At 41.5% G+C, this 13,683-nt stretch overlaps 1 protein-coding gene across 4 annotated transcripts in view; it reads left to right on the top strand.

The window, feature by feature from the left end:
- Positions 1 to 5,248: 5,248 nt before the first annotated feature.
- The window catches only part of UPF1 (UPF1 RNA helicase and ATPase), a 41,785-nt gene continuing 33,350 nt past the window's right edge, over positions 5,249 to 13,683 (top strand). For 2 of the 4 annotated variants that reach the window (XR_014492590.1, XM_083363186.1), the window contains exon 1: positions 5,249 to 5,762. Coding sequence is in view for 3 of the 4 variants with exons in the window: in XM_083363186.1 (XP_083219312.1) it covers positions 5,493 to 5,762 (270 nt within the window). In the remaining variant the exon portion in view is untranslated. The remainder of the gene's footprint in view (positions 5,763 to 13,683) is intronic. The other 2 variants (XM_083363187.1, XM_083363188.1) reach the window with 2 other exon arrangements.

Genomic DNA, 13,683 nt, shown 5'->3' with positions numbered 1-13,683 from the left:
CATTTCTTGACCTTCCTTGCCACAGTGGTAAGTGAATCACTGCAGTTGTTAAGTTAGTAACATGGTTGCTAAGTTAATCAGGCTCCCCATCGACTTTTTCAGAAGGTCACAGAAGGTCACATGACCTTGGGACACAGCAATGGTCGTAAATACAAACCAGTTGCCAACTCTCTGAATTTTGATTACAAGATGATGGGGATGCTGGAAAGGTCACGTTGAAAGAAAAATCTTCATCGGGGTCTAGTCCAAGCTGGGAATAGACAAAATGGAGACTGCTTTAGAAAGAAGGTTGTAGTTTATGGAAGAGTAAGAGCCAGACTGAAAGATGGCTCTGGGAAAGCTACAGATATCGGTAGTAGTACATGAAGTAGTAGTACTAGTAGGGAGTGGTGGGTTTTTATACCTTCTTGAGCTTTTGTTTGGAGTTGTTCCTGTGGCATGAACTTTGACCTGAGTCTGAGTGTGCTTTTCTGGTATTCTGATGGTGGTGGCTTAATCCTATTATATCCCAAAGGTCACATCCTGCTTCCTTGGGGCTGTGGCTGATGGCTATGTCCTGTGTTGGATTTTTTGGTGTGAGGGATTGTTGATTCTAGGGATCTTTGACTTTCTAATTCAAGCTTCCTGGCTCCAATCTTTCTGACAAGATTAACACATCTGCATTTCTGCAGACCTGGTTTCTGTTTGGGGCGCAGAGACTGTGTGTGTGTGTGTGTGTGTGTGTGTGTGTGTCTGTGTGTTGATTTCTGCCCTTAAGATCCTTTGGGGAAATATATTCTGCCTTTTTAATATTTCCCAAAATATTCCTTTCTCTGGATTCTTCCCACAGTCATAACTGTGAAACACGGTCATAAGTGACATTTTTCAGTGCTGTTGTAACTTTGAATGGTCATTAAATGAACTGTTATAAGCAGAGGACTACCTGTAATGAAGGTGGGATAAAAAATTCTAAAAATAACCCCCCCTTTCTATTCTACAAAGTGCCAATTGCTGAACAACCCCTCCCCCTCCCCCAGCAATGATTTATGATGGAATATGTATTAGTAGAGATCTAATTAACATGGCTTCTTCATGGATCCTTCAGGTAAATGGGTTAAACATCTGGAACAGGTACTCCTTTGCTATGTCAGCCCTTCTGTCACAGGGTTTAAAGTTTCCTGCAAAGTGAAATTGCTTTGCTGCGTCCTACCAAAGGGAAGGGGAAGGGGGAGTGATAGAAAAGGTCGGAGGACAGTCAAAAACTTCTCTTATTTTTTTTTTGCCCCTTGTTGATTTTGGATGTGGTGCAGTGAGGGAAAAAAGGAAAGTACACAGAGAAGAAAATAAAATGAAGGTCTGTTTATGGTCCTTCCAGGCATCTGGGCAGAAAAATTCTGCTTACAATAGTTTCAGTGCGCCCTCTAGTGGAAGAAAGATGAAGGTTGTTGCCTCACCATCCCTGAAAATGTTCACAGGGGGTGGGGACAAAAAAAAGTCAAGATGCAGTCTCCTATTGTGTGGTCACAGCCAACATCTTGACTTTGTTGTCCCATGCTGTGGATACCGCTGAATGCTGAAGTCCATTTTTCACAGGACTTGCAACTGATCCCGCTCCCATTGGGCAAGGAAGACATCAATTAGTCTTGTGAATGACCAACTCCAACTCCCCCCCCCCCCGTGGCCAACTGGAAGCCTTTCTATCAGGCTACAGCAAAAACATCTGGGAAGCAGCTTGATTGAAAAATCACGTCTGATGCAGCTCTCCAAAGTGTATCTGTTCCAGCTTTTTAGAACAATTACTCATTGTCAGAAATTAAAGAGTGGACTAAAATTGCAGGAAGGGTATTCCCAGCTAAATGTTAGGAATGTTTCCTTAATCCTGATGCTGAGACTCCGAAAAGAGTGTAGAAGAGAATAACAAAGATGATTAGGGGACTGGAGGCTAAAACATAGGAAGAACATTTGCATGAATTGGGTATGTCTACTTTTAGGAAAAGAAGGACTAAGTATAACATGAAAGCAGTGTTCCAATATCGGAGGGGCTGCCACAAAGAAGGGGGGTGGAGTCAAGCTATTCCCCAAAGCACCAGAAGGCAGGCTAAGAAGCAACGGATGGAAACTAATCAAGGAGAGAAGCAACCTAGAATTAAGGAGAAATTTCCTGACAGAACAATTAATCAGTGGAACAAGCTGCCTCTAAAAAGCTTTCAATGCTCCAACACTGGAGGCTTTTACAGTAAGAAGAAATTGGACTACCATTTGTCTAGAATGGCATGGGGTCTTCTGCTTGATCAGAGGGTTGGACTAGAAGACCTCCAAGGTCCCTTCCAATTCTGTTGTTCTGCTCTGTTCTGTAGCCAATTATTAAGAAAGGTGGTATGGTTCTTTTCGATGGATACAGAATCATGAAAACTGAAGTAATACAAAAAGATATACAGTACATGAAATAAATCAAGACCTTTAGTTAAGACAATGAGTGGAACTAAAACATTTTATTTCTTGTTCTGATTGAAATCATTTTCCCACTGTGGAACTAGACCCATTTGCAAATGGGGGGAAAAGTGGGTTTTGGCATCACACAGCTTCAGCACCTTAGACAGCAACCTCGGCTTGCTGGCTACAAAAGGGGGAGGGGATATCCTTTACAAAAATTGAATCATTAGCACAATGACAAAATTTGGCCTGGGTGGGTAAAAACAATGCACCACCCCCAGCCATTCCTGCTGAATGAAAAACAAAACAAAACTTACGACATCACTTATACCACACATCTACATAGAGCACTGTTTTTATTTTTATTTATTTTATTTTATTATATTTATATACCACCCTTTCCCGAAGGACTCAGGGCGGTTTACAGGGTGATTAAAACAAAAAATACAAAAGTAAAAAACAGATTAAAAAAAATTATATCTGTCCCTGAACAAATAAAACCCCAGTTAAAATTAAAATTAAAATTCTCAGCCTGGGCCAGAGAGCTCGAAGAGCCAGGTCTTCAGGTCCCGGTGGAACGAACGGAGGTTGGGGGCAGTCCTCAGCTCCACGGGCAGCTGGTTCCAAAGGGCAGGCGCACCCACTGAGAAGGCCCTATCCCTGGGTGTTGTCTCTTACCGGCGGTACCCTGAGAAGACCCTCCCTGTGGGAGCGCACTGGACGAAGGGCAAACTGGGCAACTTTATAATGAATACCCAGAATTCCCCAAGCACCAAACAGGTATCCAATATCAGTGCCCAGAGGCTAGCCAGGTTTTGATAGGTAGGACTCAATCCTACCAATTACACTGATGATGTTACCTAGTTTGGTAATGAAATGTCTGCAAGAAAACCACCAGCTCAGAGAGCACTAAGGATCCCACACATCTGGGGATATTCCAACATGGATCTTGAATAGGGTTGTACTTTCCCTTTCAAGCATAGTGCCCAATTTGGGAGTTAATATCCATCCATCAAGTGTACACAGTGTCAGTATACTCCTATCTTTGTCTAATTTTCTTGGAATCAGTTACAGGTAGGCCTAGACTTACAACCATTTGTTTTAAGAATTCAGAGTTATAACAGGGCTGAAAAAAGTGACACAACCTGTCCTCAAAGTTATGACCATTGCTCCACCAGCACAGTCCAGTGATCACAGTTTGGGCACTTGACAATCTGCTTGCATTTTAATGATTGCAGCGTCTTATGATCATGATTTGCAGCCTTCCCAGACAGCTTCCAACAAGCAAAGTCAATAGGGGAAGTCAGATTTGCTTAATGCCAGTATAATTTGCTTAATGCCTGCAGTAAAAATAAAATTGGATCTGGTCATACAATGAGCCTTGGTGGAGCAGTGGGCTAATGCCTCCTTAAGTAACACCAGCTGCCTGCAATTATTGCAGGTTCGCATCCCACCAGGCTCAAGGTTGACTCAGCCTTCCATCCTTCCCAGGTAGGTAAAATGAGGACCCAGATTGTTGGGGGCAATAAGCTGACTTTGTAATAATGCCGCTTGGGGTGTGTGTGAAAGCCCTAACAAGCAGGCATATACATAGAATGAAGGCTACTGCTAAGCTTGTAAGCCGCCCTGAGTCTTCGGAGAAGGCCGGGATATAAATGTAATAAAAATAAAATAAATAAATAAATAAAGACTCACTTAATGACCACATCACTTAGCAACTGAAATGCCGGTGCCAACTGTGGTCGTAAATCAAAAACTGCCTTATTAACATTTATTTTAATTTTCTTTTTACAACAGAGCAGCGGGAGCAACCATCAAACGTGTATTAAACGTTGATAAGCGTTTCTCAACTTTAGCAAACTTTTAACGTGCTGGCTGTGGAATTCTGGGAGTTGCAGTCCACCTATTTCAGGTGGCCAAAGTTGGGAAACGCAGCTATAAGCGTTCAAACTCTTTAGCCAATCACATTTCAGCTCGTGTCGTTTTGTGTTTTTTTTCTCCTCCCAACCGCGTTTGGTTCTTCAGAGAAGGGGCGTGGCTTCCACGAAGTTTTTTTCTATCTGATGAAATTTCAGCTTCCCGCCGCCGCGTGATCTAGCGCATGCGCGTTGTCGGGCTTCCGTTTCACTGGCCGTTGCGTTGAAAGTCACGGCTTTTATTTTTTTTTCCCCCGTCAATTTGTCGGTCAACTTCTCTGCTAAGTTTAACGTGGCGACAAAGCCAGTAGTAGTAGTAAAGTTGTAGTAAATCCATCTGGCGAGATTCCAAAACCGTTCGGCACGTTGGCTTTTCGCCGTGAAAAATACGTTATGATAGACGAGGAGCGGGGACAAAATAAAGTGGTGCAGAGTTTATTGGCGTGTCGGGAGGATCTCCCTCTATATCGCCTCATACGCACGCTTCCAGGGTTCGCGCGTCCTCATTAGCTGGCCGCGTGTTTACTCTCCCGCTTTTCTCCCTTTTCCGCGTGGATCGATTTCAACCCGCTTCCCTTCGATTCTCGACTTCTATTCTGATTGGTCTCCTGAGGCACCGCCTCCTTCCTAAGTGGGAGTTCGATTGGAGAGTCGGCTTGTGCGTCAATGCCCCGGGGCGGAGCCACAAAGCGTGTCCCTCCCTTTCTCCCTCCCCCTCGTCCCGCTGCTTCTACCTGCGCGGCCGTCACCTCTCCGAGCCTCCCTTCTCCTGCTGCGCTCGACAGCCTTCTCAAGACAGTTGAGTTGGCGCAGGCGCGGAGCGCAAGACGCGTGCGCGCTAAGGGGCTATTCTTTTTTTTTCCCCCCTTCCCTCATCTCGGCTCGCGGCTCTCGGGCGTACGGTCAGCCGCCTCCTCATTGGCTTGTTCCCTTGTTAGAGCGTCTGGCTCGGTCGACGGTTGAGGCCTAAAGTTCTGCGCAGGCGCAGAACGCGACCAAGGCAGTAAGAAGCCTCGCGCTCGTTCTGACGGGCCTGAAGAAAAGAAAAAAAAAGAAGGAAACCCGCCCGCTCGCGGTTGCCAACACCGCCGCCGCCGCCTCTCCTCCTCCGTGAGGGGAACAGAGAAAGAAGGCCGGGAAAGACCTGGAACGGCCGCCGCCATCATGAGCGTGGAAGCGTACGGGCCCAGCTCGCAGACGCTGACTTTCCTCGACACCGAGGAGGCCGAGCTGCTGGGCGCTGACACGCAAGGCTCCGAGTTCGAGTTCACCGACTTCACCTTGCCCAGCCAGACTCAAACGCCGCCCGGGGGAGGCTCCGGTAGCGGAGCAGGCGTCGCCGGGCCGGGCACCCCGGGACTCCCGGGAGGTGGCGTCGGACCAGGCGCGGGGGGCCCGCCTTCCCTCATCGTGCCGGGGCAGCTGGACGCCCAGGTGAGGCCCGCGAAGAGAAGAGCGAACCGTCAGGCTGGGAGGGTGTTTTTTTTTTTAAGTTCAAAGACTTAAGGGTGTCTGTTTGTGTGTGTGTGTGTGGGGGGGAAATGAGTGGGAGGCGAACTTTTTAAGTCCACGTCTTGTATGTGTGGCACTTGGCGCGGGATGAAAAGGCAGCTTGCAGGTCCCCGAGTGGGAGAGTCGAAAAGGCCTGAGTGCTTCTAATAAACTTGGATTCTAGGATTGTTTAAAAATTGCCCGAAGAAGCCATACAGAGCCTCGTAGGAAAGCCTGTAACCGGAAAGCGTCTGCACGCGAGAGAGATTCCTTGTAGGTGTGTACATACTTTGTTTGTTTGTTTGTTTGTTTGTTTATTTATTTATTTATTATTTTTGGGACTTCTATGCCGCCCTATCTCCCAAAGGACTCAGGGCGGCTTACAACAATAAAAAACAACAGTACAAAAATTAAAAAACGAATTAAATAGCCCCAAAATAAATTAACTACAGTTAAAAATTAAAACATATTTAAAAACCCATCATCAATCCAGGTCAGCCTGATGGAAGAGAAAAGTTTTGTTGCTCAAAGTGGCCTTTTCTAGGAAGGAGACAAGATGATGGGGACGTGGACGAAGCGTCTACTCGTTTATCTTCAATATGCATGACGGAATTACAGCGTCTGTGCGTGATACGATTAAATATTATTATTATTATTATTATTATTATTATTATTATTATTATTATTATTATTATTTAGATTTCTATACCGCCCTATTCCCGAAGGACTCAGGGCGGTTTACAGGGCAAGGTTAAAAACAGTTGTTGTTGTTAGTTGCGAAGTCGTGTCCGACCCATCGCGACCCTATGGACAATGTTCCTCCAGGCTTTCCTGTCCTCTGCCATCTTCTGGGCTCCATTTAAGCTCACGCCTACTGCTTCAGTGACTCCATCCAGCCACCTCATTCTCTGTCGTCCCCTTCTTCTATTGCCCTCAATCTTTCCCAGCATTAGGCTCTTCTCCAGTGAGTAAAAAACAGTTAAAACAGTACAAAAATTAAGATAAAATTAAGATTAAAATAGGATTAAATAACAATAGCCCAAATATAAAATTGTGGTGAATTGCTTTCAAACATCGGTAATGTTTATGTTTACTGGTTGTGAGTGTCTGCGTGTTTTGGTTGGGTAACTATTTTTTTTTAATCCCATTTATATCCCGCCCTTCTCCGAAGACTCAGGGCGGCTTACAAGCTTAGCAGTAGCCTTCATTCTATGTATATGCCTGCTTATTAGGGCTTTCGCCCCCCCCTCCCAAGCGGCATTATTACAAAGTCAGCTTAATTGCCCCCAACAATCTGGGTCCTCATTTTACCTACCTGGGAAGGATGGAAGGCTGAGTCAACCTTGAGCCTGGTGGGATGCGAACCTGCACTAATTGTGGGCAGCTGGTGTTACTGTGACTTGACTTCATCAGAAGAAAAGGGCCCAATGGTACCTTGAACCTGTTTGCTGTGCCAGTGACTTTCGAACTTTTTTCAGGCTGCGGAAGTTGCTAAATAATAATAATTAAAAAAACCCTGATTAAGGGGCAAAGCTTGGTGAGAGAAAATTGACTGTGTTCGGGCTATCTGGAATAGTTTGGTTAGATTCTGGAATTATGGCTTTTCAATGAGTCTTTAGTGGCAGCTAAGTTTGATTTGAGGCTGATGTGTGTTGTTAGTCATTCCTCTTCAAGCTGTGATTAATCTGTACCTTTGTACACTTGGAAGTAGAATTGTGTGCACCTGTTTGACAGAAGATTAAATTGAGGTTAGTACTGGTTTCCAAGAAAGCGATTTGAAAATTCTCCGTTTCTGTGACTTTCTTGCATGGTCTTTTAAAAGTTTTTGTAGAGGTGACTTGGTGAATCATCTTTAAGAGCAGAATGTGAGCTGTGTGTGTTACTCTTTAAACTCTTACTGCTTAAAGCAGTAGAAACACAACTGTATGTGTTTGGAAAGTGGAAAAAGATTGTATATGTATTGTGATAAAAGCAGTATTTTATCATTGTGAGGGAAATAGTATAGAGTGTGCTTATTGCCTGGGGTTGACCAAATTTTTAAAAAGGCAGGAGAAAAATCTAATTTTAGAGAAAGGGCAGTAGAATTTCTGCACAAAAGCTCTTCCTAAATCTAGATTAAGGAAAGATTTATCCCTCAGTTAGGGATAAGGTGTTCTATCATAGCAAGTAATGTGGCTAGAACAACATAAGATGGTACTTTAACTTCTGAGTAATTGGGTGAGGCCTAAGGGGGGGGGAAGGTGTATACATGTATAATTAACAGCTTTTCCAAGGAAATGCCACCCTGTTAAAGAGATGATTACTAATCTGCACTTTTGTCTAATACTACTCAGTTTTGCATCTTCGATCAGATTTCCACCAATGTGAGTCTCTAGGTGGTTTAATCATCTTGTTCTGAAGAAGTCATTTGAAAAATTTTGTGAATGTCTCGAAGGATAGAATTCCATTTAGTACATATGTGAGTTTTCAGAATATGCCATACGTTTGTGGTGCTTTTCTAAGAATTTTCTGTAGTTTCATTGCTGTAATGGACATTGCATTATTTTCTTCACCATATTTTATTCCCAAATAGGAATGAAGTAGGAATGACATTCAAAACATAATATGGTTGCTGCTTAATTCCCCAAAAAAGGGTTTTCTTTCAAATATGTTGGAGACTTCAGAGTCAGGAAGAGTGGAGCACATTACTTTTCCTTACCCTTGATTAATTTTCTTTGTCTCTGTTTCATTATTTAAATTTAACCCATAAACCTAAAGGAGTTATATGCGGTTTGTGGAAACACTGTTGCTCTATTAATAAAAAGGGTCTTCAGGTTGGCAATTGGGGAAAGACACTAAGGATAGATGTAGCTTTAAAATGTTAGCAACCCAAGATGTGGTGTTGTACTGTTTCCTGTGAAAAGGAAAACCACCTTTAAGTCTTCATTAAAGTTTTCTTGGCAGTCATGCAGAAGTGGCTTGTCATTGCTTTCTTCCAGGATGTTTGTTTTATTTCCGAGACTTGCCCTAGAGGCCCGAGAGATGCTAGCCAAGCCTGACGCTGCTTAGTTTCTGTGTTGCCTCTCACCAAAACAAGAATGTTTGTGAATTGGATGAAGGTATTATATATATATATATATATATATATATATATATATATATATATATATATATATATATATATATATATGTATATATATTTAGATTGCTAACAAATAATTAAAGGGAGACTGATATGCATTTCAAACTTATTTGTTTTCATTAGTCAGCCATACCCTTCTGAGATTCGAACCTGGGCTAAGTGCACATTAGGCAGTTGTTTTTACCTCTAGGCCACAAGCTGTATCTCACTTTGTTAGCTGAGAAGCAAGGGAGATATGTGTTAAATGCTTGTTAACTATTTAGATTACCTTGCTAGGCACCAAAGTGAGATAGAGCTTGTGGCCTGGAGGTAAAAACAACTGCCTAATGTGCACTTAGCCCAGGTTCGAATCTCAGAAGGGTATGGCTGACTGATGAAAACAAATAAGTTTGAAATGCATATCAGTCTCCCTTTAATTCTTTGTTAGCAATCTAAAAAAAAAATTACACAAATATGAGCTGTCACTGTCACTACTGCCTGTCGATGGCCTTCAGTTAGGCTGAAACAGGAAATAAAGATTTGTCCCATGTTTGGGGCCTAGCAAGGTAATCTAAATAGTTAACAAGCATTTTATTTTTATATATATATGTGTGTGTGTGTGTGTGTGTGTACACACACTACATACATCAATCTTTTTTTTAAAGGATTTTATTGAATTTTATAGGGTTAGAGATAAAATAGGATCGGATTAGGGTTTAGGGTGGAGTTGGGATCAGGCTTGGGGTTGGGATTAGGACAGGGTTGGGATCAACATTGGGGTTATCCCCCAATAACACTTTTATTCTTTAGCAAACGCGCTTGTCCAGGTACGTACAGGTGAAACTCAAAAAATTAGAATATCGTGCAAAAGTTTATTTATTTCAGTAATGCAACTTAAAAAGGGAAACTAATATATGAGATAGACTCATTACATGCAAAGCAAGATAGTTCAAGCCGTGATTTGTCATAATTGTGATGATTATGGCTTACAGCTCATGAAAACCCCAAATCCACAATCTCAGTAAATTAGAATATTGTGAAAAGGTGCAATATTCTAGGCTCAAAGTGTCCCACTCTAATCAGCTAATTAAGCCATAACACCTGCAAAGGGTTCCTGAGCCTTTAAATGGTCTCTCAGTCTGGTTCAGTAGGAATCACAATCATGGGGAAGACTGTTGACCTGACAGTTGTGCAGAAAACCATCATTGACACCCTCCATAAGGAGGGAAAGCCTCAAAAGGTAATTGCAAAAGAAGTTGGATGTTCCCAAAGTGCTGTATCAAAGCACGTTAATAGAAAGTTGTGTGGAAGGGAAAAGTGTGGAAGAAAAAGGTGCACAAGCAGCAGGGATGACCGCAGCCTGGAGAGGATTGTCAGGAAAAGGCCATTCAAAAGTGTTGGGGACTTTCACAAGGAGTGGACTGAGGCTGGAGTCAGTGCATCAAGAGCCACCACACACAGACGGATCCTGGACATGGGCTTCAAATGTCGTATTCCTCTTGTCAAGCTGCTCCTGAACAACAAACAACGTCAGAAGCGTCTTACCTGGGCTAAAGAAAAACAGACCTCCTCTGTTGCTCAGTGGTCCAAAGTCCTCTTTTCTGATGAGAGCAACTTTTGCATCTCATTTGGAAACCAAGGACCCAGAGTCTGGAGGAAGAATGGAGAGGCACACACTGCAAGATGCTTGAAGTCCAGTGTGAAGTTTCCACAGTCTGTATTGATTTGGGGAGCCATGTCATCTGCTGGTGTTGGTCCACTGTGCTTCATTAAGTCCAGGGTCAACGCAGCCGTCTACCAGGAGATTTTGGAGCACTTCATGCTTTCTTCCGTAGATGAGCTTTATGGGGATGCTGACTTCATTTTCCAGCAGGACTTGGCACCTGCCCACACTGCCAAAAGCACCAAAACCTGGTTCAATGACCGTGGGATTACTGTGCTTGATTGGCCAGCAAACCCGCCTGACCTGAACCCCATAGAGAACCTATGGGGCATTGCCAAGAGAAAGATGGGAGACATGACACCGAACAATGCAGAAGAGCTGAAGGCCGCTATTGAAGCATCCTGGTCTTCCATAACACCTCAGCAGTGCCACAGGCTGATAGCTTCCGTGCCACGCCGCATTGAGGCAGTAATTGCTGCAAAAGGGGCCCAAACCAAGTACTGAGTACATATGCATGCTTATACTTTTCAGAGGTCCGATATTGTTCTATGTACACTCCTTGTTTTATTGATTGCATGTAATATTCTAATTTTCTGAGATTGTGGATTTGGGGTTTTCATGAGTTTTCATCACAATTATGACAAATCATGGCTTGAACTATCTTGCTTTGCATGTAATGAGTCTATCTCATATATTAGTTTCCCCTTTTAAGTTGCATCACTGAAATAAATGAACCTTTGCATGATATTCTAATTTTTTGAGTTTCACCTGTATATTCAATTGTCAATAGTTAATATAGTAATAGATAACTGTAGAGAATGTAATAATAATCAAAAACAGTATCAGTTAATCAATACATGTCATTCTTCATCCCAATCTTAATATCTCCACCTACATACAGAATAGCTGAATATGGAAATAATGAGATCCCCCTGCCTGGGCTATCAGAACATTTGAAATGTGGAATTTGATGGAACTTTTTGTCCTCGTTTAAGTAATTTTTCAGTCATTCATTCTGGGAAAGAGATTTTCTCAAAAGATCCTTTTGGAAAAAAGATTTCTGTGAAGAATGAGAATTGGGTTATTTCTGCTTTTGAAAGCCTTCAGTCTTTTCCTGCATTTTTCAATATGAGTATCCCAGAGTAAGCTAGGAATGGTTGGGCCATGAATAATCTGAAATCATTAAAAAAAATTTAGAACCTGGTTACTTTAGGGTGATAAAACATACTGGTGTTTGATTTATCCAGTAACAGCTGTTTCTGTCTGCAAGATTCAGACACTTAAAACTTCTGCTATTTTCTGTACTACATCTGTGTAAGAAACATTGCTTCCACATCTCCTCTGCCTTAACATGGAAAGAATTAAACATATTGTTATATTTGCTGGCTCAGAAAAAATGTGAATGGAAAACCCAACAAGTAAAATACTTGAGCACAAAAATTTCTATTCACCGTATTATGTCTATTCTCTTTTGGTATTCTCCAGAATTGTTCACAACTGGAAAATAGAGTAACTACTTCTGCGGCTTTCTTATACTAAAAGGTTAATATTTATGGTTATTGGTAGGTTGATGTACGTCACTTCACATGCTGAAGCTTTAAGGGATGATTTTGATCAATTGGCTGTGTACTAAAGGCATCTGAGAGATGTAATCCTTTAAAAATCAGATGGGGCAATATTTTTTACAAAAGATATTTTTCTGTGTATGTCTTATTTTAAACTGAAATTACCCTCAATTACATATAATACAAAACTGCAATATGTGTATGAACAAGAAGATATCCTTTGAACTCTAATAACATTGCTCTCCACTCTCCTTACCTAACATAACAGAGAAGGAAAAATAACTTGGTTTTCAAGTTCGCACATTTTTTCTTTTAGGTTTACATAAGATTTAAAAAACTCTTTTAAAGATAATTATGGCTTTTTTAAACAGATGGGGGGAAGCAGGAAGTGTTTATAGCCGCCTGTTCATCACTGTGAAGGAAATAGGCAATCTGTGATTCCAAATCCCATTTTTTGTGTCCTGAAGAGCCCAATCTATTCTACTATTTTGATGAGAAATTCAGACAATCTATAATATGAACCTTAAAATAGGCTTAATTATACATCCAAAAAATGAAAGAAAAAATTCCGGAACGTCCTGTCCACCATGTTTGTTAATATACTATCCAAAAAATGTTAATTGCAGTCTATGATCACCAAAAAGTGTTCATCAGCTATATACAGCAGCACATTGGGAACCTGCTCACCAAAAAACTAGATTTTAGTTTATTATTTGTATGGAAGGAAAAGAGTGAGCCCCATGTTTGAGCAGGTCCCTTCTTGCCCATGCATGTAATTATGGCTTACTTATGTAAATTGTAGTTACATATGCTTACATTTGTATTCCTCAAAATGGATTTGTCAGATTGCTGTGTCTTCTGACTAAAGATTGGACGGGTTTGAGACATAATTTTGAACTTATGAGTTACCTAGTAAAGCAGTGAAATATCACCTATTAAAAGGTATATTTCACAATATTTTAATTGTGTTTTGTGCCTGCAGACTTGTAGCTATTGCAATTACTAGAAACAGAGATGTCATTCTGAATCTCTCCTTTGTCTCCATGTATCTGATTATGTGTACTGTATTTATATCTTAGGACTCCCTGAGTTTTATAGTGTTGTCTCTTAAATTTGCCTGCCCAAGGAGCAATGATGGGTTGCTCTATAAACAGTCTTGCTTCTTGAAAACTTCATATGCTGTGGTGTTTAAGGTGCATATTTGTTTAGAAAATAGGTTGATTCTTTCCTAAGTATGTGTTAACTTGCAGCATTAACTTTTCAGGAATTACTGTTCTCTAACTTATTGTAGTTTTATTCATAATGACATGCTTTTCTCCTAACTTAGTTGAAGTAGTCTGAAAAATATTGGTTAAATTTGGAAACTGCCAGATCTACATAATAATGTATTTGTATTTGACAGCCATTTATTATTGCTGATTTTTAAAACATTTTTTCCTGAACTGAGAGAGCTTTGTGAAAACATTGTACAATTTTCCTTGCTACAGTGTTTTATGCACACGCCAGCTTGTCCAGAATGGTAGTCCATGTTGGTTT

Source organism: Vipera ursinii, assembly GCF_947247035.1.
Source record: "Vipera ursinii genome assembly, chromosome: 1".
In the NCBI taxonomy this organism is placed as follows: Eukaryota; Metazoa; Chordata; class Lepidosauria; order Squamata; family Viperidae; genus Vipera; species Vipera ursinii.
This window is presented reverse-complemented; position numbering and strand designations above follow the sequence as displayed.